Genomic DNA, 21,841 nt, shown 5'->3' with positions numbered 1-21,841 from the left:
CAGATTCATCTTTCAGGTCTTCTTTACCAGGAAGCCTTCCTTGACCCCCAGGCTTGGTCAAGCACCCCTGCTGGGTTTCCTCCAGCCTCCTAGATTCCCCCGTATCAGCCCTGCCCACTCTGGGCTGCCACTGTCTTGGGACAGGTCTGTCTCCTCCACTGGACTAGAAACCCCAGGAGGACAGGACCAGGAATCTGCTTTGTTTTCTGTTGCACACTCCAGATCTAACGCAGTGCTTTGGTGCACAGTCAGCCTCTAAATATTTTCAATTTATTGAATAATTAAGAGTCAATCAAACATCATGCGTTAATTAGCAATGACAACAGCTATCATTTACCATGCTCCTACAATGTGCCAGATACATTTTCAGGTACTGTAAATGTTTGCATTCATTCGACTCTCCACCAAATCCTATAGCGTAGGTTTTATCATTCCCATTTTAACAATAGGGAAACTGAAGCTCCGAGTACAAAAACCACTTCCCCAAGGCCACACGCTCATTAATTCATACATTGAACACATATTTACTGAGGACCTCCTTGGGTGCTGAAAAGAGATCCGTGAGCTAATCTCCCACCCAGTGGAGTTTGTATATTGCTGATGGAGCTAGGGTTTCACGTCCTGCACATGGGGTTTGCAAGCTTTCCTAAATGCCCAGCTGGATCCACTGCTGGGAAGTCGGTAACATGTCTCATAATGGGATGGGGTACCTCTGGCCTGGAGAGACTTAAACAGGACCCCCAACCAATATGAGGTCTTTATGCCAATAATACAAGTCCCCTGCCTTAGGGCACACACCACCAACTTGGCCAACAGAACCAGCTGGGCTTCAGCCCCTGCTTCACTCCTCAGCCACGCCTCTGTGGCATCCCCACCCATCCCTTAGCAAGGCCCTCAACGCACAACTGACCTTGACGAGAATGGGGTTGCCGACGCCGCTGGTGGCTCGGTTCCAGCTCTCACACGGGTAGAGCCCCATGTTGTTCCTCGTGATGTTTTGCAGAGTCAGTGTCCTATGGTCTGAGGACAGCTCCCTGCAGCCTCCAGTGAAGAGATTCTGGCCACTGACTTACCACTGGAGGGCCACAGTGCTCCCTGGGGGGAAGCAGTGCAGGCTGATGGATTCCACATCCTCCACTGGGGCTAAGTTATTGGCTGTGACACTGGGCTGGGGAAGTGTCTCTGCAGGAAAATTAGGAAGAGGTAGAAATGTTGAGTCCTGACAGAGCATAGGCTAACCTGTCCACCCAATCACCTGTCCATACATCTGTCCATAAGTTCATCTGTTTACCCACCAGCTCAGCCATTCATACATCTATCCACCCAGTGGTTCACCCTTCCTTCCTCCCTCCCTCCCTCCCTCCCTTCCATCCTACCCATAAATCCACTGTCCCACTGAGGCAAAAAAGATACAGCTTGAAACCATGTACAAGCCCCTGTGTCCTTGTCCTTTGAAGTAAAAGCCTGACTCAAGAGTTAATGATTGGAGGGACTTCCCTGGTGGCGCAGGGGTTAAGAATCCGCCTGCCAATTCAGGGGACACAAGTTCGATCCCTGGTCAGGGAAGATCCCACATGCCGTGGAGCAACTAAGCCCACGTGCAACAGCTACGAAGCCTGCGCTCTAGAGCACGTGCCGCAACTACTGAGCCCATGAGCCTCAACTACTGAAGCCCACGCGCCTAGAGCCCGTGTTTCGCAACGAGAAGCCACCGCAATGAGAAGCCCGCGAACCACAACGAAGAGTAGCCCCCACTCGCCACAACTAGAGAAAGCCCCATCAACGAAGACCCAACGCAGCTAAAAAAAAAAAAAAAAAAAAAAAGAAAGTAATGATTGAGAAATGTGAGGATGTAGAAACAAAGAATAGCTGTTGACTGGGGAACTGGTAACAAATTAGACTCTCAACAAGCCACACTGCAGAATCACCAAACTCCCAGTTCCCTGAAAGAGATAAAGGCCTGACACACATTCCTACTTTGTTGTTACAGGAAGCAGACTCCACCAGATGAAAACTGCCGGCCGCAAGCACGTAGACCCCAGACTGGTTGAAACCAGAAGGTTGATGATGCTTGAAACTTCACCTTGATGCCAACCAATCGGAGAATTGTCCACGAGCTGATCATGCCCTGCTCCTTGAACACTAGAAAACTCCTCACGACTGTTGCCGAAATCTCGGCTTCTCTGTGCACTGATGCCGAATAGAAATACGGAGACAGAGATTTTGGAGGAAGAAAGAGATGGCTTTATTTTTCTGCCAGGCAGAAGGGAAGACACGGCAGGCTAGCGCCTCAAGAACTGTGCCCCCGCCCCGCCACTCTGGGAATCGGAGAAGATTTTATATGCGGGGCTCGAAGTCAGGGGTGTATGATAAGGATCAAAGTAGTGAAGGTCTTGCATTCTTCTTCTTCTTGCATTATTTCAAAACAGTCACAGCTGGCGTCAGGCAGCCCGGTAACTGGGTCCGTTTGTCTCAGTGTTATAGGTCTGCGACCTTTTTTCTGAAATGCAAATGCTACAAGGGGTGATTTGCTACAAGGGAGTGCAGGATGTAATTCACATAGTGTTAAAGAGTAATAGGTTAGCTTTGTGAATTACAAATCTAGTTGCAGACGCTACACATTAGTAACAGTTTAAAAAAACAACAAAAAACTAGGAGTGATGAACTCTTTCAGGCCCGGTTATGTTTCTTCTCTAGCCTGTTCACCGTTCCCTTTATTTTCCTTGTTCTCAGGGGAGGCAAAACTGCATGTCTATTTTTGCTGCAACACTACCTCCTCCAGGGTGGGACACACAGTTTTGAGGGCATTAGCCCACTGTGGCCCCCTTTGCCTGGCAAAGCAATACAGCTACTCTTTTCTACTTCACCCAAAACTCTTGTCTCCGCATTTCTATTCGGCACCAGTGAACAGAGGCCAGGTTTTGGCAACAGACTGGGCCCAAGGACAGTCTCCTCATGTATAGGCATTAGACAAAAAAACCAAAAGCACCTCCTTGTTTTGCACTGAACGGGATCATGAAGCATGGAGGGGATGGCGTCAGCAACAAGAACATAAATTAGACTTGGATTAAACTTTGTGACACCTGAACAGGGAACCATGACCATAAAAACCTGCAGAGCATGGCCGAGCATGCGCAATAAAAATGCACGGGCTGCAAATGACCACCCTACAACCTTCCACGTGCGGAGCTTGACTAGTCAGGAAAAACTTAAGGGAGAATGGCTCTTAGAGCTCCCGTGCAGTGGCTTCAGGAGCCAGACCCGCAATAGTGGAAGCTGGTGTAACCAGGTGCCATCAATATCCCACCCCATCCTCCCAACAATGAATATCCCACCCCTAACTGAAAACACCTCCACCCATTCAAGGAACTAAAATAAAATAAAAAGGGGGGTCAGAAAGCCCCTTGGGTGTTCCTCACAGGGGAGGACGCCCACATTCTTCTCTCAGTGCGTGCTTTCGCTTCTTAATTAACTGCTTCTTTGTTTCTCTCTATGGCTCAGCCTCTAGGTGTTTTTCCTTTGTACTCCTCAGCCAAATTCTTCTGGAAGAGTAGAACAAAACCCTGGACATCTAGTTCAGCCTCTGCCCAGCACCACCATCCATCTACCTGCTCGGCCGCCCACACATGCTCCTATCCATCTGTTGCCAGAATTGCCACCAGACCCTTGCCCAAAACCCACCTACCCCTCCCTTGAACAGGAACTAACATAATAGCTTTAAGTCACTGGGTCTGGACACAAAGAAAGGAAGCTATAGGAAGAGAAAACCAAAAACCAGATAGAACCAAATAAATTCATCTAAGCGATGTTATTATTTGCAAAGCAGAAATAAAGTCACAGATGTAGAGGACAAACTTATGGTTACCAAGGGGGGAGGGGTTGGGATGAAGTGGGAGATTGAGATTGACATATATACACTACTATGTATAAAACAGATAACTAATGAGAACCTACTTATAGCACAGGGAACTCTACTCAAGGCTCTGTGGTGACCTAAATGGGAAGGAAATCTAAAAATGAGTGGATATATGCATACGTATAACTGGTTCACTTTGCTGTACGGCAGAAACTAACACAACATTGTAAAGCAACTATACTCTGATAAAAATTTAAAAAAACAAAAACAAAAACACAGAACCGGATGAAAGTAAGATGGTGAGGAGTCTGACCTCCAACAGACCCGAGTCTCATTCTATGCTGAATTTACTACATTAGCAAACTAAATGACACACCTACCCCAACAGCCATGACCAGAAGGCATAGATCAAAAAGGGACAGTAAAGGGGTAACACCCCCGTTCCAGGAGAGCCCTGCCTCTTTCCCAGAAAACTACTGCCTATGCCTCCCCATCATTAGTCTCACTCCTCCCAGCACTGTCCTTACTCCTTAAAAGCAAATCCCTCCCACCCTCCCAAGAGGGAGGGGATATGGGGATATATGTATACATATAGCTGATTCACTTTGTTATACAACAGAAACACAACATTGTAAAGCAATTATACTCCAATAAAGATGTTTAAAAAAATAAAATAAAATTCATTTAAAAAAAAGGCAAATCCCTCTCACCATTAAGGTTAAGAAGTTGATTTGTGAACTAAGTTCTGGCTTCTCCAGTCTCTGGCTGTTGGATAAAGCTTGTGCTGCTTCAATCTCAGCTTCGGTTTCCTTTTTTGGCTGTGCAAGCCCAAATGGAAAAAGAATCTTCCCCACTGAGGCGGGGGTCTCAGCCTGGTTAGAGCCCAAGTGGGGGTCCATATGACCTAGTACAGGAACACATCTATTCATTCATTCATTTATTTATTCACCCACCAATCCATCCATTGATCATCCCTTCTATATACTTACTTAATAAATAAACACTTCTGGAATACCAAATACACCCCAGGCTCAGTGCTAAGTGCTTTACAGATATAATCTGATTTAATCCTCACACCTATACTTCAGGAGGGATGGGTTTTAACCCCATTTTACAGGTGATAAAACTGAGCAAGCAATAAGAAGACCTTTCATATATCGAGTACATACTTTGTACTAAATACTTTATACGTGTGACCTTGCTTGACCCTCATAACAACCCTAAGAGATCAGGGCTATTAAAATCGCCTTTTCGTTAATGAGGAAACTGAGGCTCAGAGATGCACCTTTCTTTCATCCGTGATCGACATCACACCCAGGGTGACTTTCCACACAGCTGAGATGCATCCTTTGTGTCTTCGCTGAACCACACGGATGCTGAGATGCGTTGTGAAATGACATTCTTTGACACTCCTAAGTCACAACCACGACATACAAATAAATGAAGGATCTCAGAAGGTGAAAGTGCAATAAGTGAGAAAAAAATTATTTATCCCCAAATGACTCTCATACCAACATTTTTTAAAAATCTGCACCTGGTAAATTCTGGTCTTCTCGTGTGGTACAATGGTCAACCTCACCCCAGAAAGAAGGTGGAGGACAGATAACCGGATGTGATGCCTTCTTGATTTTATATATTTTTAAGAGATCAGAGAGTGCTGTCTCAGAGATGAAACATTTCTGGAAATTTAAAAACACGGAATAAACATGAAATTGGAGGTCAAGCAGAGCAGCCTTGAATCTTAGGGCTGGAATGGCCCTTTCAGACTCTGAAGTTAGATGATTTTGTCACACAAATGGGAAAAGAAAGACCAGACAAATCCCACAAGGGTGGCCTATCTGGTCTATGGCTGGGTGCTGCCCGAGCTGGTTGCCCCGTACCCATTAAGGAAATACATAGTATATAAAAGCTGCACTGCACATCAATATGTATTGTTCTAAAGCAGCATTCATGAAATTTTGTTAAACTAAAAAAGCTGGTTGCAAAACAGTATGCATAGTACACTCTCCTTTTGTAGCAGAAAATGCACGTGTCTTTATTAATTTATAGGAATAGGAACAGGGAAAGAATCTGTCAGATGATATACCAAAGTATGAGCAGTGGTCACCTCTGGAATAGTAGGGTTTTCCTCCATTTTCATTTCCTTTAAAAAAGTATCTCCATTGTCTACTTTTTTTTGCACTGAATATATAGTATGTGTTCAATAAAGAAACAGTCCAGGGAATTCCCTGGTGGTCCAGTGGTTAGGACTCCAAGCTTTCACTGCTGAGGACCCGGGTTCAATCCCTGGTTGGGGAACTAAGATCCCACAAGCTGCACAGTGCGGGCAAAAATAAAATAAAAAAAAGAAAGAGTCCAAATGTAGGATGTAATGTGGCTCTATATTAATTAACATAGATGGATTTTGAAGATTAGAAGATTAAACTTTAAAAACAAATTAAAATGGTAAGTAGAGTATGATACTATTTTTGTTTAAAACTACATATATTTGAATGTAGATGTGAAAATAGGGGGATTATAGGAGCTATGTGGTTGTCTCTGGGAAGCTCCGCTGTCTACTTTACATTTTCTACAAATAATGTGCAATTTACTCAAAATATGAAAAGGTGGCATGTGATTTTTTTTTTTTTTTTTTGCGGTATGCGGGCCTCTCACTGCTGTGGCCTCTCCCGTTGCGGAGCACAGGCTCCGGACGCGCAGGCTCAGTGGCCATGGCTCACAGGCCTAGCCGCTCCACGGCATGTGGGATCTTCCCGGACCGGGGCACAAACCCGTGTCCCCTGCATCGGCAGGCGGACTCTCAACCACTGCGCCACCAGGGAAGCCCGGCATGTGATATTTTTAAAAAGCAGCCCCTACCAATTACAAGTCACTTTGTTGGATTAAGAATGTAAAAACTTATTTTGTATAACATGGGTTAGAGAAATCTTGCTGAATATATCGATAAGTGGAACAGCCAAGAAAAGAATCCTAAAAACAAAAACAAAACAAACAAACAAAACTCTATTAACAAAGTCCTGGGCAAGGAATGATTTCTCTCTTGGTTTCTTTTTCTTTTTTTAATTTTGGAGATTTCACCTTTAACTAATAACCCTCAACCCTGGCTTCATACCTTAGTCCATTTGTGCTGTTATAACAAAACACACACTGGGTGGCTTATAAACAACAGAAATTTATATCTCACAGTTCTGGAGGCTGGAAGTCCAAGATCAGATGGCTGATATAGCCAATATAGCCAATACTCCTGACACTATGAGATACTGGGCAAGATCCTCCCCTTTCTTTTTTCTTTTTTCTTTTTGTTGTTATTAACTCCTTTCTTATCCTTGGTTTCCTTGTTTGTAAAATGAAGGCTCTCTGAAAATTCTTTCAGTTCTGCAAATATATATATATATATATATTTTTTTAACGGTACACGGGCCTTTCACTGTTATGGCCTCTCCCGTTGTGGAGCACAGGCTCCGGACGTGCAGGCTCAGCGGCCATGGCTCACAGGCCTAGCTGCTCCGCGACATGTGGGATCTTCCCGGACCAGGGCAGGAACCCGTGTCCCCTGCATCGGCAGACGGACTCTCAACCACTGCGCCACCAGGGAAGCCCCAGTTCTGCAAATATTTATGCTTTGGGGTCTGGAATTTCTGGGAGATTGGAGTCCTGTGACCTCCACCCGACTTTGGACTTGAGATAGGGCTAGTCTGAAAGTCCCTAAATGGGTACATGGTAAAGGCTCGATAAACACCTGTTAAATACATAAATGATTAATGAACTTGTAGAATGTTAATAATAAGCACCTCATGAGCACTTAGGTGCCAGGCATTGTTCTACGTTCTTAATATGAACTAACTCATTTAATCCTCACAATGACCCAAAGAGATAGATACTATTGTGAGTCCCACTTTGCAGATGAGGGAACTGAGGCACACAGAAAGGTGAAGTAACTTACCCAAAGTCACCCAGCTGAGAAATAGCAGAGTCAGGATTTGAACCCAGGCAGTCTGTAGAGCCCCTGCTCTAAGCTATAAACAGTGGATGAACCAGTGGATGGTTGAGCGGGAGGTACTGTGTGGGTCAGAGGTGGGTCTGTTATGGGGCAGGGAAACCCAGACTCACAGGCCACGTCAACCATGAGGGCTTCACTGAGCCTGGATCCCAGGTGGTTCCTGGCCCCGCAGTGCTGGGTGCCAGGGTTATTTCGTGTGACTGTGGAGATGGTGAGGGCCCTGCCATCCCTGGGGATTGCTGGTCCATCTCCTTCCCGAATCACCTCGAGATTTTGAAACCACCAGACTGTCACATCACTGTTTGGGGAAACGCACGTCAAATTCAAGGAGTCCACGTGCTCCACTGGAGCCAGGTTCTGGGCTGCCATCCAGGGCTGCTGCAGGTTCTCTGGGGAGGAGAAAAGAGGAACAGAGGGTGACAAGTCAGGAGGGGATCTGAAGCTCCAGGAATTATCAGGAGCAGAAAATACCCTGGGGCCTTGGAAACACCCCACTGCTGGCTTTGCCGGTCCCAAGATAAACATGCCTGGTGCCAGCCTCTAATGGAAGCACACACACACTCATAGACACATGACAAGGACTCACCCACTCCACTGCAGTGGCTCTTAAATGTGTGAGGATCCCAATCCTCTCCCCAGAAAACACGCGCACATGTATTTGCATCTAATTTCAGGTGTTGTGGGTCACCCTGAGGACCTGCTTTGGAGGTGAAAACTCCTAACACTTAGATTATAAATGAGTAAAAACCTCTCTCTGGCAATACAGATCAAAAACTTTAAAACATATATACCTTTTGACCTAGTGGTTCCACTTTTTTTTTTTTGCAGTACGCGGGCCTCTCACTGTTGTGGCTTCTCCCGTTGCGGAGCACAGGCTCCGGACGCGCAGGCTCAGCGGCTATGGCTCACAGACCCAGCCACTCTGCGGCATGTGGGATCTTCCCGGACTGGGGCACGAACCCACGTCCCCTGCATCGGCAGGCAGACTCTCAACCACTGCGCCACCAGGGAAACCCGGTTCCACTTTTGAAATGAAAACTTGTACAAAGAATTAGCTATAAAGATATCCTGGGCAGCATTGTTTGTAAAAGGGAAAACTAAAAAGAGTCCATTTCCAATGAGGACTGTATTTTTTAAAATGAGCCACTTCTATAATATCTATAAGAAACTCATTTCAAATATAATCAAATATAATCCTTCTGAAAATAAAAAGATGGGAAAAGATATAACATGCAATTGTTATTCATAAGAAAGCAGGAGTAAGGTACAAACTTCCAATGGTAAAATAAATAAGTACTAAGGATGTAATGTACAACATGATAAACATAATTAACACTGTTGTATGTTACACATGAAAGTAGTAAAGAGAGTAAATCCTAAGAGCTCTCATCACAAGGGGGAAAAAAAGAAAGGAAGATTGGCTATATTAATATCAAATAAAGTTGACTTCAGAGTTAAGAAAATTACCAGGGACAGAGAGGGACATTACAAAATAATAAAAGAGTTGATCCACCAAGAAGACATGGCAACTGTAACTGTGTACACACTAAACAGCAGAGCCGCAAAATATGTGAAGAAAAAGTTCATAGAATTGAAGTGAGAAGTAGATAAATCCACAATTATAATTTGATATTTCAGCACCACTCCCAACAACTGACAGGACACCTAGACAGAAAAATCAGCAAGAATATGGAAGAACTCAATATCATAAGGATCGATATTTGCATATATTGTGAAATGATCACCACAACAGTTCCAAAACTTTTTTTTTCTTGTGATGAGAACTTTTAAAATCTACTTTCTTAGCAACTTTCAAATATGCAATGCAGCATTATTAACTATAGTCACCATGCTGTACATTACATCCCCATGACTTATTTATTTTCGGTTGGAAGTTTGTACCTTTTGACCACCTTCACTCATTTCGCCCACCCCACCCCTCACGTCTGGCAACCACCAATCTGTTTTCTATATCTGTAGCTCAGCTTGAAAAAAATTTTTTTAGATTCTGTGGAGCCCTACATCAAGGACACAGGACCAAAACTCCGGAATTAACCAAGCCCCCATAGCAACCGTTGCCATGGGCTCTCCTAATCTAAACGGGACAGCCCCCGACTCCACAGTAGGTAAAATATTCACCATGTAGCAACCCTGTAGCATCCTGACCAATCATCTAATGCCACCCTGCCAGCAGGAACTGTCTTTGTCTTAAGGCTGTAAAAGTTGGCTTCTAGGGCTTCCCTGGTGGCACAGTGGTTGAGAGTCTGCCTGCCGATGCAGGGGACACGGGTTCGTGCCCCGGTCCGGGAAGATCCCACATGCCGCGGAGCGGCTGGGCCCATGAGCCATGGCCGCTGAGCCTGCGTGTCCGGAGCCTGTGCTCTGCAACGGGAGAGGCCACAGCAGTGAGAGGCCTGCGTACCGCTAAAAAAAAAAAAAAAAAAAAAAAAAAAAAGTTGGCTTCTAGCCCACAAAGGGGGTTGGCTCTCCCTGGTCTATCAGGAAGTGGGCCCGCTGTATTTGCAGCGCCCCTCACTAACTCTGCTCTTCGTTCTCAATAAGCTCACTCTTTTCTAAAATACTTCGTGTTTGGAAATTCTTTTCCAACCCGCGCTCGGACCACAACAGATTCTAGATATAGATGAGATCATATGGTATTTGTCTTTCTCTGTCTGATTTATTTCACTTAGCATAATGCCCTCAAGGTCTATCCACATTGTCACAAATGGCAAGATTTCCTTCTTTTTTATGGCTGAATAATATTCCATATATATCACATTTTCTTTATTCATTCATCCATCGACGGACACAGGTTGTTTCCATATCTCGGCTATTGTAAATAATGCTGCAATGAACACTGGGGTGCATATATCTTTTTGAATTAGTGTTTTGTTTTCCTTGGATAAATACCCAGAAGTGGAATTACTGGATCATATGGTAGTGCTATTTTTAATTTTTTTAGGCACCTCCATATTATTTTCCATAGCGGCTACACCAATTCACATTCCCACCAACAGTGCACAAGGGCTCCTTTTCTCCACATCCTCACTAATGCTTGCTATTTTGCATTAACTTTTCAAACCAGCAATCCTACTCCTAGGAGATTAGCCTGAAGAAACACTTCCAATAATGTGAAAACACATGTGCAGAAGGTTATTTGTTACAACATTGTTTATCATTGCAAAATGTTGGAAACTACCTAAATGCCCAAGCATAGGATAGCTGTTGAATAAATTATGGTACCTCTACACAAGGGAGTACTATGCAGCTATTAAAAAAATGAGGAAGAGCTCTATGAACTGACATGGGGTGATTTCCCAGAAATTCTGTAAAGTGAAAAAAAGCAAAATACAAAGAACATTTATAGTATACTATATGCTGTTTAAGAAAAATGAGACAAAAAGAAACATACACATATCTGCTTATTTTTACAAAAAAATATATATAGGAAAGATAAACCAGAAGACAATGAAGTTGGTTACCCATAAAGGTGGAAAAGGTTTGGGAGGGAGGGACAGTTCTTTGGGTACATCTTTATGTGTAGTGTTGATTTCTGGAATCATGTTACTATTCTACATATTCAAGATATTAAATCAATAAGAATTGGAAAAGGGAGAAATAAAACTGAAAAGAAAACTAAAGCAAATAAACTTAGTTGTATTTCAAATGAATATCAAAATCATACTGAGGAGAAAGAAAGGGAGGAGTGGGGGGAGAGACAACCCAAGTAATTTGTGAATATATTATTTGTCTATATACACACACTTTTTGGCAGAACTGCAAATAAATTCAGAAATCTTTTTAGTAGGACTTTTTTGTAGTGGTATAGGTGAAGCAATTCAAAAATATTTTAGATGTATTATAATAAGAAAATTATTATATTGAACAAATAAGAAAATGTGTTAATATTGTTGGGAGCCAGCGTTCTCACTGTGGAAGAAGAAACATACAAATATGGGATGGGGGAAGGTAAGAAGGAACCTGGAATTTGAGGTATTGTTGTAAACTCATGATTTTGAAAATATGCATAATTTTGTGTATATGTATGCATAAGTGCACTTGTATATAATGTATGTGTATAGGTGTGTATATGTGTATGTATGTGTGTGTACATGCATATATTTCCTAGCTCTGTTCTCCGAAATGTCCTAGAAAGAAAGACATCCCAGTAGTAATGAGTACACCCTGATGCCATTCTCCACTAAAAGGAACCAGGGCTCCTCCCCGCAAAATGGCTGATCCAGGACTGAAGCAGGATATGGACATGAGCCTGAAATATCTTATGTCAGAAACAAAAGAGGTGCTAAAACTGGGGGGCGGGGATGACACAAGAAATATTAAAGAGGCTCCTACTGGCCAAATCTAGAATATTTTAAGCACCAAAATATTAAATACAGTGATAAGTTATAAACTATTAAAAAATAGAAATTCATGAGTCCATACTGATGATAGAGATGATAGCAATAGAGAGAGAGATTAGATGGATGGATGGATAAAGATAGATGGATAGATAAGATAGAATGGATAGATACATACATAGATAGATATGTAGATAGATAGATAGATAGGATGGATAGATAGGTAGATAGATAGATACATAGATACATACATAGATAGGTGGATAAATACATAGCTACATAGATAGATGATAGATACATAGATAGGATGCATAGATAGATAGGATGGAGATAGATAGACAGGATGGATAGATAGGTAGATAGATAGATAGATGATAGATGGATAGATAGATAGGATGGACAGATAGATAGGATGGAGACAGATAGATAAGATAGATGGACAGATAGATTTAGATTGATGATACACAGGTAGGTAGACACACCGATAGATAAGAAGGTAGGAACGTAGGTAGATGTTAGATATGGAGAGAGAGAGAGAGATGATAGACGATAGATAGGAAAGAGGGGGAGAGGGCTCTTGCTTACAGAAGAATTCCAAGTGCTGACTGGTCAATGTGGAAAGAGTGCTGGACTTAGAAAACCACCTTTGCAATCCTCTTAGTAAACACCTCCAAAGCAAGAATCATCAGTGGATGATAAATCCCGGAGGGAATTTTGATTACGGATAGGATATGGTCTTAAAGTATCTTTCCACAGAATGCTTTTTTGTGGCAAGGGAGGAAAAAGAAAACAGTATTCATGCAGTGGTGTAAGTGGGCAAAACCTTGACTGGGTGATCAAAATTACATCAACAATGATGGACAGACGGACATGCCCTGAGAAGAGCACAGCATCCCTCATGCAGTATTCAAGATCAAGAATGCTCTGCTGCAGTCTAATCACGAGGAAACGCTGGACACACACAAAATGAGAAATTTTCTATTTTATAAAGGGGGAGGAATGTTCTTCAAAAATTCAATTAAAGATGAAGAGAGGCTGTGGGGCAGAAGACCTAAATAGAAGTTTCTCCAAAGAAGACATACAGATGGCCAACAGGCACATGAAAAGATGCTCAACATCGCTAATTATTAGAGAAATGCAAATCAAAACTACAATGAGGTACCACCTCACACCAGCCACAATGACCATCATTAAGAAGTCCACAAATAATAAATGCTGGAGAGGTGTGGAGAAAAGGGAACCCTCTAGCTTCTAGTTGTTCTCTCCCTGAGGAACTAGGGCACTGTCACTCTTCTGATAATGATGTGTGGAAATGTAAGTTGGTGCAACCACTATGGAAAACAGTATGAAGGTTCCTCAAAAAACTAAAAATAGAATTACCATATGATCCAGCAATCCCACTCCTGGGCATATATCCAGACAAAACTATAATTCAAAAAGATACATGCACCCCTATGCTCAAAGCAGCACTATTCACAATAATCAAGACATGGAAACAACCTAAAAGTCCATCGACAGATGAATGGATAAAGGAGATGTAGTATATATATACAATGGAATATTACTCAGCCATAAAAAAGAATAACGCTATTTGCAGCAATATGGATGGAACTAGAGATTATCATACTAAATGAAGTAAGTCAGAAAGAGAAAGATAAATACCATATGATATCACTTATACATAGAAGCTAAAATATGACACAAATGAACTTATGTATGAAAAAGAAACAGACTCACAGACATAGAGAACAGACTGTGGTTGCCAAGGGAGAGGGGGGTGGAGGAGGGATGGATTGGGAGTTTAGGGTTAGCAGATGCAAACTATTATATATAGAATGGATAAACAACAAGGTCCTACTGTATAGCACAGGAAATAATATGCAATATCCTGTGATAAACCATAATGGAAAAGAATATGAAAAAGAATATGTATATACACACTTTGAATCACCTTGCTGTACAGCAGAAATTAACACAACATTGTAAATCACCTATACTTCAATTTTTAAAAAAAGAGAGGCAGTGGAAAATTTCCAGATTAATGAAGGCCAAAGAGAGGAGACACAAAATGCAGTACCTGACTGTAGACTGGGTCCTGTACTCCCGTACTGGTTGGGGTAAAATATGCTAAAAAGGACTTTATTGTGTTGATGGACAAAGTTTGAATATGGATGGGCTATTAGATTAAAGTATTGCATCCCTGTACAGTTATGAAGTCCATAAGTGTGCTTATGTAAGAGATATCCCTGTTCTTAGGGAATACACACTGAAGTATTTAGGGGTGAAGGGTCATGATGTTTGTAACTTGCTTTTAGATGGAGTCTGGGGAAGGGGAGAGACAGAGACAGAGACAGACAGCACAAATGATAGAGTAAATGGGGGTAAGTATTAACAATAGGTGAGTCTAGGTGAAGGATATATGGACACTCTTTGTATTCTTTTACATTTTTGCAATTTTTGTAAGTTCCCCTACACCCTCATCAACCATGCCTGGGAGTGCTCACTTCCCACGCCCCTGACAACATTGATTGGCATCACACTTAAATTTTTTTTTAATTTTATTTGATGTATAGTTGATTTACAATGGTGTGCCAGTCTCTGCTGTACAGCAAAGTGACTCAGTTATACACATATAGACATTCTTTTAAAATATTTTTTCCATTATGGTTTATCACAGGATCTTGAGTATAGTTCCCTGTGCTACACACTAGGACCTTGTTGTTTATACATTCTAAATGTAATATTTTGCATCTACAAACCCTAAACTCCCCGTCCATCCCTCTCCCTCCCCCGACCCCTTGGCCTCTGTGTCTATGAGTCTATTTCCACACCTTAAAATTTTTTAACAGTCCTTATTATCAAAAAGAAAAGAGATAAAAAGTGTCAGGGAGGGTGTGGATAAAAGGGGACCCTTGCACACTGTTGGTGAGAATGTAAATTGGTTCAACCATTATAGAAAATAGTATGGAGTTTCCCCCCAAAATTTAAAATAGAACCACCATATGATCCAGCAATCCCACTTCTGGGTATCTATCCAAAGAAAATGAAATCACAATCTTGAAGAGTAATCTGTGCCCATGTTCACTGCAGCATTATTCACAATAGCCAAGGTATGGAAAGGGATGGATGGATAAAGAAAATGTGGTATGTATATATATATATGTATATATATGTGTATATATATGTATATATATATATATATATATATATACATATATATATACACACATACACACACTGGGATATTCAGCCATAAAAAAGAAGGAAATCCTGACATTTGTGACAACATGGATGAACATGGGGGACATTATGTCAAGTGAAATAAGCCAGACACAGAAAGACAAATACTGTATGATCTCACTTATACGTGGAATTTAAAATAGACAAATTCATAGAACCAGGGAATAGCATGGTCGTTGTCAAGGGCTGAGGAAGTGGGGGAAATAGGAAGATGCTGGTCAAAGGGTACAAACTTTCAGTTTTAGGATGAATAAATTCCGGGGATTGAATTGCAGCATAGGGAATATAGTTAATAATATTGTATTGTATATTTGAAATTTGCTGACAGAATAGATCTTAAATATTTTACCACACACACACACAAGGCATCTATGTGTTAATGTGTCGTGTTATGGATGTGTTAATTTGATTGTGGTAATCATCTCACAATGCCAATGTCATATTGTCATATATGTCAATTATACCTCAATAAAGCTGGAAAAAAATTTTAACAGCCTTGTGGGTGAGGAATTGTATCTTGCTTTATTTTGTATTTCCTTTATTATTAGTGAAATTGAGCATTGTTTCATAGCATTATTTTTTTTTTTTTTTTTTTTTTTTGCGGTACGCAGGCCTCTCACTGTTGTGGCCTCTCCCGTTGCAGAGCACAGGCTCCGGACGCACAGGCTCAGCGGCCATGGCTCACGGGCCTAGCCGCTCTGCGGCATGTGGGATCTTCCCAGACCGGGGCATGAACCCGTGTCCCCTGCATCGGCAGGTGGATTCTCAACCACTGCGCCACCAGGGAAGCCCCATAGCATTATTGACCATTTATATTTCTTCCTCTACAGACCTATTATCCAAATCTTGCACTTCCTTTTTCTACTGCAGCATTTTCCCTTTTGTTTACTTGTGGGGACTCTTTATATATTGTATATAAAGGATTTTATGTGATAATTATGTAAAATTAAGTATTAGTACAGGGAATGATACAAAATAATTCCTCAGAAAAAGAACATGTTAAGAGTGTGTTACCTTAATAAAGGAGAGGGTGTAATATTATATTACTTATGTGTAATAACACTTTGAGGCAGTACTCAAAAACACGGGCTTTAGGGTTAAGCAGAGACTGGATTCAAATCCTAGCTCCACAGGTGCCACTGGCCATGTTGTTAAGCATCCTCGAACCTCAACTTCCCTGTTCATAATCTAGTCTAAAAGTTGTAGTGAGGGGCCCATGACCTCCTACTTCCAGAGGGTATAGAATAGCATCAGGTACACAGAAAGCACTTAATAAATGCTTGCAATTGCCAGTTGTGCCACCAGAGAGCATTCCCACCCCCACCCCCACCGCCAGGAATGCCCTTACTAGAGACAAGTAGCATAGCATAATGGCCACTGGTCCCATCCACAGAGATGAGCTGCAGGGTGTAGATTCCGTCATCTGACACTCGCACATCAGTGATGGTCAGGGAACCATCAGCACTGCCCATCTCCTGGCTGGTGTGGGCTGGTCCTGGAGTGTGGCCATGGTTGGTGAATTTAAAATTAAGGATCCGGGTATACTGGGAAGTGGTTGCTCCTCAGAACCAGTTGTAGGAGATGAGATTCAAAGGGCGCCCCTGGACAGATAGGGTGATATTGTTCCCTTCCATGGTCCGGGGAGGGATGGAGGTGACGGTCAACTGGGCAGACACCTGCTTGCAGCAGGAGCTCAGAAAGAAGGCTGAGAGAGGAGGGAGATGCTTAGCCACATTCAACACTAAAATCAGCCCCTCTTAGATTCTCACTCATAGGAGTTCGACACCTAGAGAGGGGAAAGCATGTGCCAGGGCCCAAGGCAGCATAAGGTTGCTGTTTTGAGGGCACAGCAGAAAGATCAGTGGGCCTGGAACTGAGTAAAAGAGAGGGAAGTAGGTAAGGTCAGAGGATGCTACTGGCATTTTTGGCAAGACAGTCATTCATCAGGTAGGACTGTCCTGTGCATTGCAAGTAGTTCAGCACCTCTGAGCCTCCCTCCAAGGCATTGAGACAACCAAAGAACATCTCCACACATTGTCAAATACCCACCAGCGGGGCAGTGTTAGCTCTGGTTGGGAACAATTCATTTAGGCACTTGTAGACCATCTTAAGAATTGTGTTTCCAAGAGACTTAGGAAACCACTGGAGACTTTTGAGCTGAGGGGTAACACGATGTGCCTTCTGCTCTGAAATGATCCTTCTGGCTGCAGAGTGAATTGATTTCGGAGTCTGAGGGTAGAGTTGCTACATTACTCAGCTCCACAGAGTGAAATGCCATTCACATTACAGTTAACACAAACAGTACTGACAGCACGGGTGCAGGGCACAACTCATGTGGCCATACGTGGCAACTCCAGGCAAGGCAAAAACAGGGGAGACCAGTTAGGAAGTATCTGCAACCACCCAGGCAAGAGACATCAGTGATTTGGACCAAAGCGGTTGCAACAATAAAACTGAGAAATGGTGAGATTGGGAATCTGAAGCCGATAGGATTTGCTGGCAGATAGGATGTGGGGTGTGAGTGTGAGACTGAAGTCAGAGATGGCTCTGAGGTTTGGGGCACGAGCACCTGAAAGGATGGAGGTGCCACACCCGAGGCGTGAAGAGGCAGGGGGACTTAGGAGCTTGGGGAAGAGAATCGGGAATTATGGTCCTGTAGCTGTTACCTGTGAGACAGAGCCATTTCCGAAGCCCACCACCTCTGCAGGGGCCCTCCCAGGGGCCAGCCACGGTTTCCTGATGCCTCAATGGTCTGATGGCCTCAGGATGTCCATCTGTCTCCTCGGTCAAAGAGTCCAGGCCTAGAAGAAACGCCAGAGGGTCTGAGAAGCCCCTCTCCCCTGCAGGGTCCTTGGTTTTCCCTCATCCCCAAGGAGAGCTCATCAGTCCTGCTCCCCGAGTTCCAGCCCTGTTCACCCCAGATTTCCCAGTAAGAGTTAGAAGTACCCCAGGGCCTTGGGGGTTTGGGAATCTGGAAGGGGCAAGGCAGGGTCCACTTGCAACAGGCTGGGGTCTCATCAACTCTGCAGATTCCTCTAGGCTCTGCAACATCCCAGCTACCCAGGTCCAGTACTGCCGAGGTCAGAAAGAGCAGCTTGGCACTGCATTTGCTGACAAGGCTTGTGGCCTTGTGCCCCCAGGGCAGGCGGGGTAGCCTCCGTTGTCCCAGAGGTACCACTGGTGTGGCTGGCATGTAGTGTTGGCCCCGCATGGCGTTGCAGCGCTGTTGGCACAAGCCTGGTCTCGGTTAATTTTTCTTAGGCGCCTGCAGCCTGGTATGGAGGTGCTGACATTGGACAGCCTTGAAGGCCGTGCACAAGAGCCTACCAGAAAAAGTGATAACAAGAGAAAGGTAGAGGTGGCCTCTTCGCCTCAGATTCTGCCTGGCAGCAGTTTCCAGGTTCAAAGGCCTAGAGATGACAAGGGAAGCAACTTGCTTTCAAATTGGGACTTCTCTCGTGGTCCAGTGGATAAGGCTCCGTGCTCCCAATGCAGGGGTCTCGGGTTTGATCCCTGGTCAGGGAACTAGATCCCGCATGCATGCCGCAACTAAGAAGCCCACATGCTGCAACTAAAGATCCCACGTGCCACAGCTAAGACCCGGCACAGCCAAAATAAATTAAAAACAAACGAACAAACAAAAAACCTTGCTTTCAAATCACCTTGACCCTGGGTTTTCCAAGTATGCAGGCTGCTTGGGAAGCAAGGTGAAGCTGCAGAGAGGGTTGACAAATATTATTACCTGATCAGTAGGGGAGAAAACAAAGGAAAAAATAAGTTTGAAAACCACTGACCTAGAATTTTTAAATGATAGCATCCAGTACTGGCAAGAATAAGGAGAGGGTACTTTGGGGCAAGCTTTCTGGAGAGCAATTAGGCAAGGTGTGTCCACAGCCAGGAAAACGTGCATGCTCTTTGAACTCACAATGCCTCTTATAGTTATCTTAAGACAATCATTCAAGAAATATGAAAATAGTTACTTCTGGGCTAATCATAAAAGTATTGTTTATAGCAAGAAAAAAGTATGGAAACTACCTAAACAGAGTATTTGTGAAAATATACTGTGGTAAACCCATTCAATGGAATATTTTGCAAATCTGAGGAGTAAAATTAAAGCAGAACATTTATTTACGTTAAAATATGTTCACATATCTAAAAAACAAACAACCCAATCCAAAAATGGGCAGAAGACCTAAACAGACATTTCTCCAAAGAAGATATACAGATTGCCAACAAACACATGAAAGAATGCTCAACATCACTAATCATTAGAGAAATGCAAATCAAAACTACAATGAGGTATCACCTCACACCAGTCAGAATGGCCATCATCGAAAAATCTACCAACCATAAATGCCGGAGAGGGTGTGGAGAAAAGGGAACCCTCTTGCACTGTTGGTGGGAATGTAAATTGATACAGCCACTATGGAGAACAGTATGGAGGTTCCTTAAAAATCTAAAAATAGGGGCTTTCCTGGTGGCGCAGTGGTTGAGAGTCCGCCTGCCGATGCAGGGGACACGGGTTCACGCCCCGGTCCGGGAGGATCCCACATGCCGTGGAGCAGCTGGGCCCGTGAGCCATGGCCACTGAGCCTGCGCGTCCGGAGCCTGTGCTCCGCAACGGGAGAGGCCACAACAGTGAGAGGCCCGCGTACCGCAAAAAAAAAATCTCAAAATAAAACTACCATATGACCCAGCAATCCCACTACTGGGCATATACCCTGAGAAAACCATAATTCAAAAAGACTCACGTACCACAATGTTCATTGCAGCTCTATTTACAATAGCCAGGACATGGAAGCAACCTAAGTGTCCATCAACAGATGAATGGATAAAGAAGATGTGGCACATATATACAATAGCATATTACTCAGCCATAAAAAGAAATGAAATTGAGTTATTTGTAGTGAGGTGGATGGACCTAGAGACTGTCATACAGAGTGAAGTAAGTCAGAAAGAGAAAAACAAATACCGGATGCTAACACATATATATGGAATCTAAAAAGAAAAAAAAAGTCATGAAGAACCTGGGGCAAGACAGGAATAAAGACGCAGACATAGAGAATGGACTTGAGGACACGGGGAGGGGGAAGGGTAAGCTGGGATGAAGTGAGAGAGTGGCATGGACTTATATATACTACCAAATGTAAAATAGATTGCTAGTCGGAAGCATAGCACAGGGAGATCAGCTCGGTGCTTTGTGACTACCTAGAGGGGTGGGATAGGGAGGGTGGGAGGGAGACACAAGAGGGAGGAGATATGGGGATATATGTATATGTATAGCTGATTCACTTTGTTATAAAGCAGAAACTAACACACCGTTGTAAAGCAATTATACCCCAATAAAGATGTTAAAATAAATAAATAAAAATAAAAGATGTTCACAAGTGTGATTGAAGATGAGTAATAAAACGGACATGGTGGGCTTCCCTGGTGGCGCAGTGGTTGAGAGTCCGCCTGCCGATGCAGGGGACACGGGTTCGTGCCCCGGTCCGGGAAGATCCCACATGCCGTGGAGCTGCTGGGCCCGTGAGCCATGGCCGCTGAGCCTGCGTGTCCGGAGCCTGTGCTCCACAACGGGAGAGGCCACAACAGTGAGAGGCCCACGTACCGCAAAAAAAAAAAAAAACCCAGACATGGTAATAGAAGGAAAAAAAAACCAGACGTGGTACCTTTATCTATGTCATTAAGCATTGTTCAATAACTCCATTTTAGGGCTTCAGAGTATGTTATTATATAGATGCAAAATAATTTATATAACCAACACTTTAATGTTAGACTATTGGATGTTTTTGTTAGCTCTGATTATTTTTATATTAAGAAATAAAGATATACTATAGTTGACAATACTGTATTTTATATTTGGAAGTTGCTAAGAGACTAGATCCTCAAAGTTCATATCACAAGAAAAATATTGTAGTGTATATACGTCCATGCCACTCTCTCACTCTGTCCCAGCTTACCCTTCCCCCTCCCCATATCCTCAAGTCCATTCTCTACTAGGTTCATGTCTTTATTCCTGTCTTGCCCCTAGGTTCTTCATGACCTTTTTTTTTTTTAGATTCCATATATATGTGTTAGCATACAGTATTTGTTTTTCTCTTCTGTCTTACTCTGTATGACAGACTCTAGGTCCATCCACCTCACTACAAATAACTCAATTTCATTTCTTTTTATGGCTGAGTAATATTCCATTGTATATATGTTAGTGGGAAGCAGCCATGTAGCACAGGGAGATCAGCTCGGTGCTTTGTGACCACCTAGAGGGATAGGGAGGGTGGGAGGGAGGGAGATGCAAGAGGGAAGAGATATGGGGACATATGTATATGTATAACGGATACACTTTGTTATAAAGCAGAAACTAACACACCACTGTAAAGCAATTAT

The 21,841-nt window shown here is 43.1% G+C and overlaps 1 protein-coding gene across 1 annotated transcript in view; it reads right to left on the bottom strand.

Annotated features, from left to right (window-relative positions):
• CEACAM20 (CEA cell adhesion molecule 20) overlaps positions 1-16,926 on the bottom strand; it is a 37,318-nt gene extending 20,392 nt beyond the window's left edge. Inside the window, 4 exon segments of the mRNA XM_060083112.1 lie at positions 911-1,187; positions 1,189-1,255; positions 7,967-8,245; positions 16,785-16,926. Of these exon segments, the coding sequence (XP_059939095.1) occupies positions 911-1,187; positions 1,189-1,255; positions 7,967-8,245; positions 16,785-16,926 (765 nt within the window).
• Between the last annotated feature and the right edge of the window lie 4,915 nt (positions 16,927-21,841).

The sequence above is a fragment of the Mesoplodon densirostris genome, chromosome 19 (assembly GCF_025265405.1).
Source record: "Mesoplodon densirostris isolate mMesDen1 chromosome 19, mMesDen1 primary haplotype, whole genome shotgun sequence".
Taxonomy (NCBI): Eukaryota; Metazoa; Chordata; class Mammalia; order Artiodactyla; family Ziphiidae; genus Mesoplodon; species Mesoplodon densirostris.
This window is presented reverse-complemented; position numbering and strand designations above follow the sequence as displayed.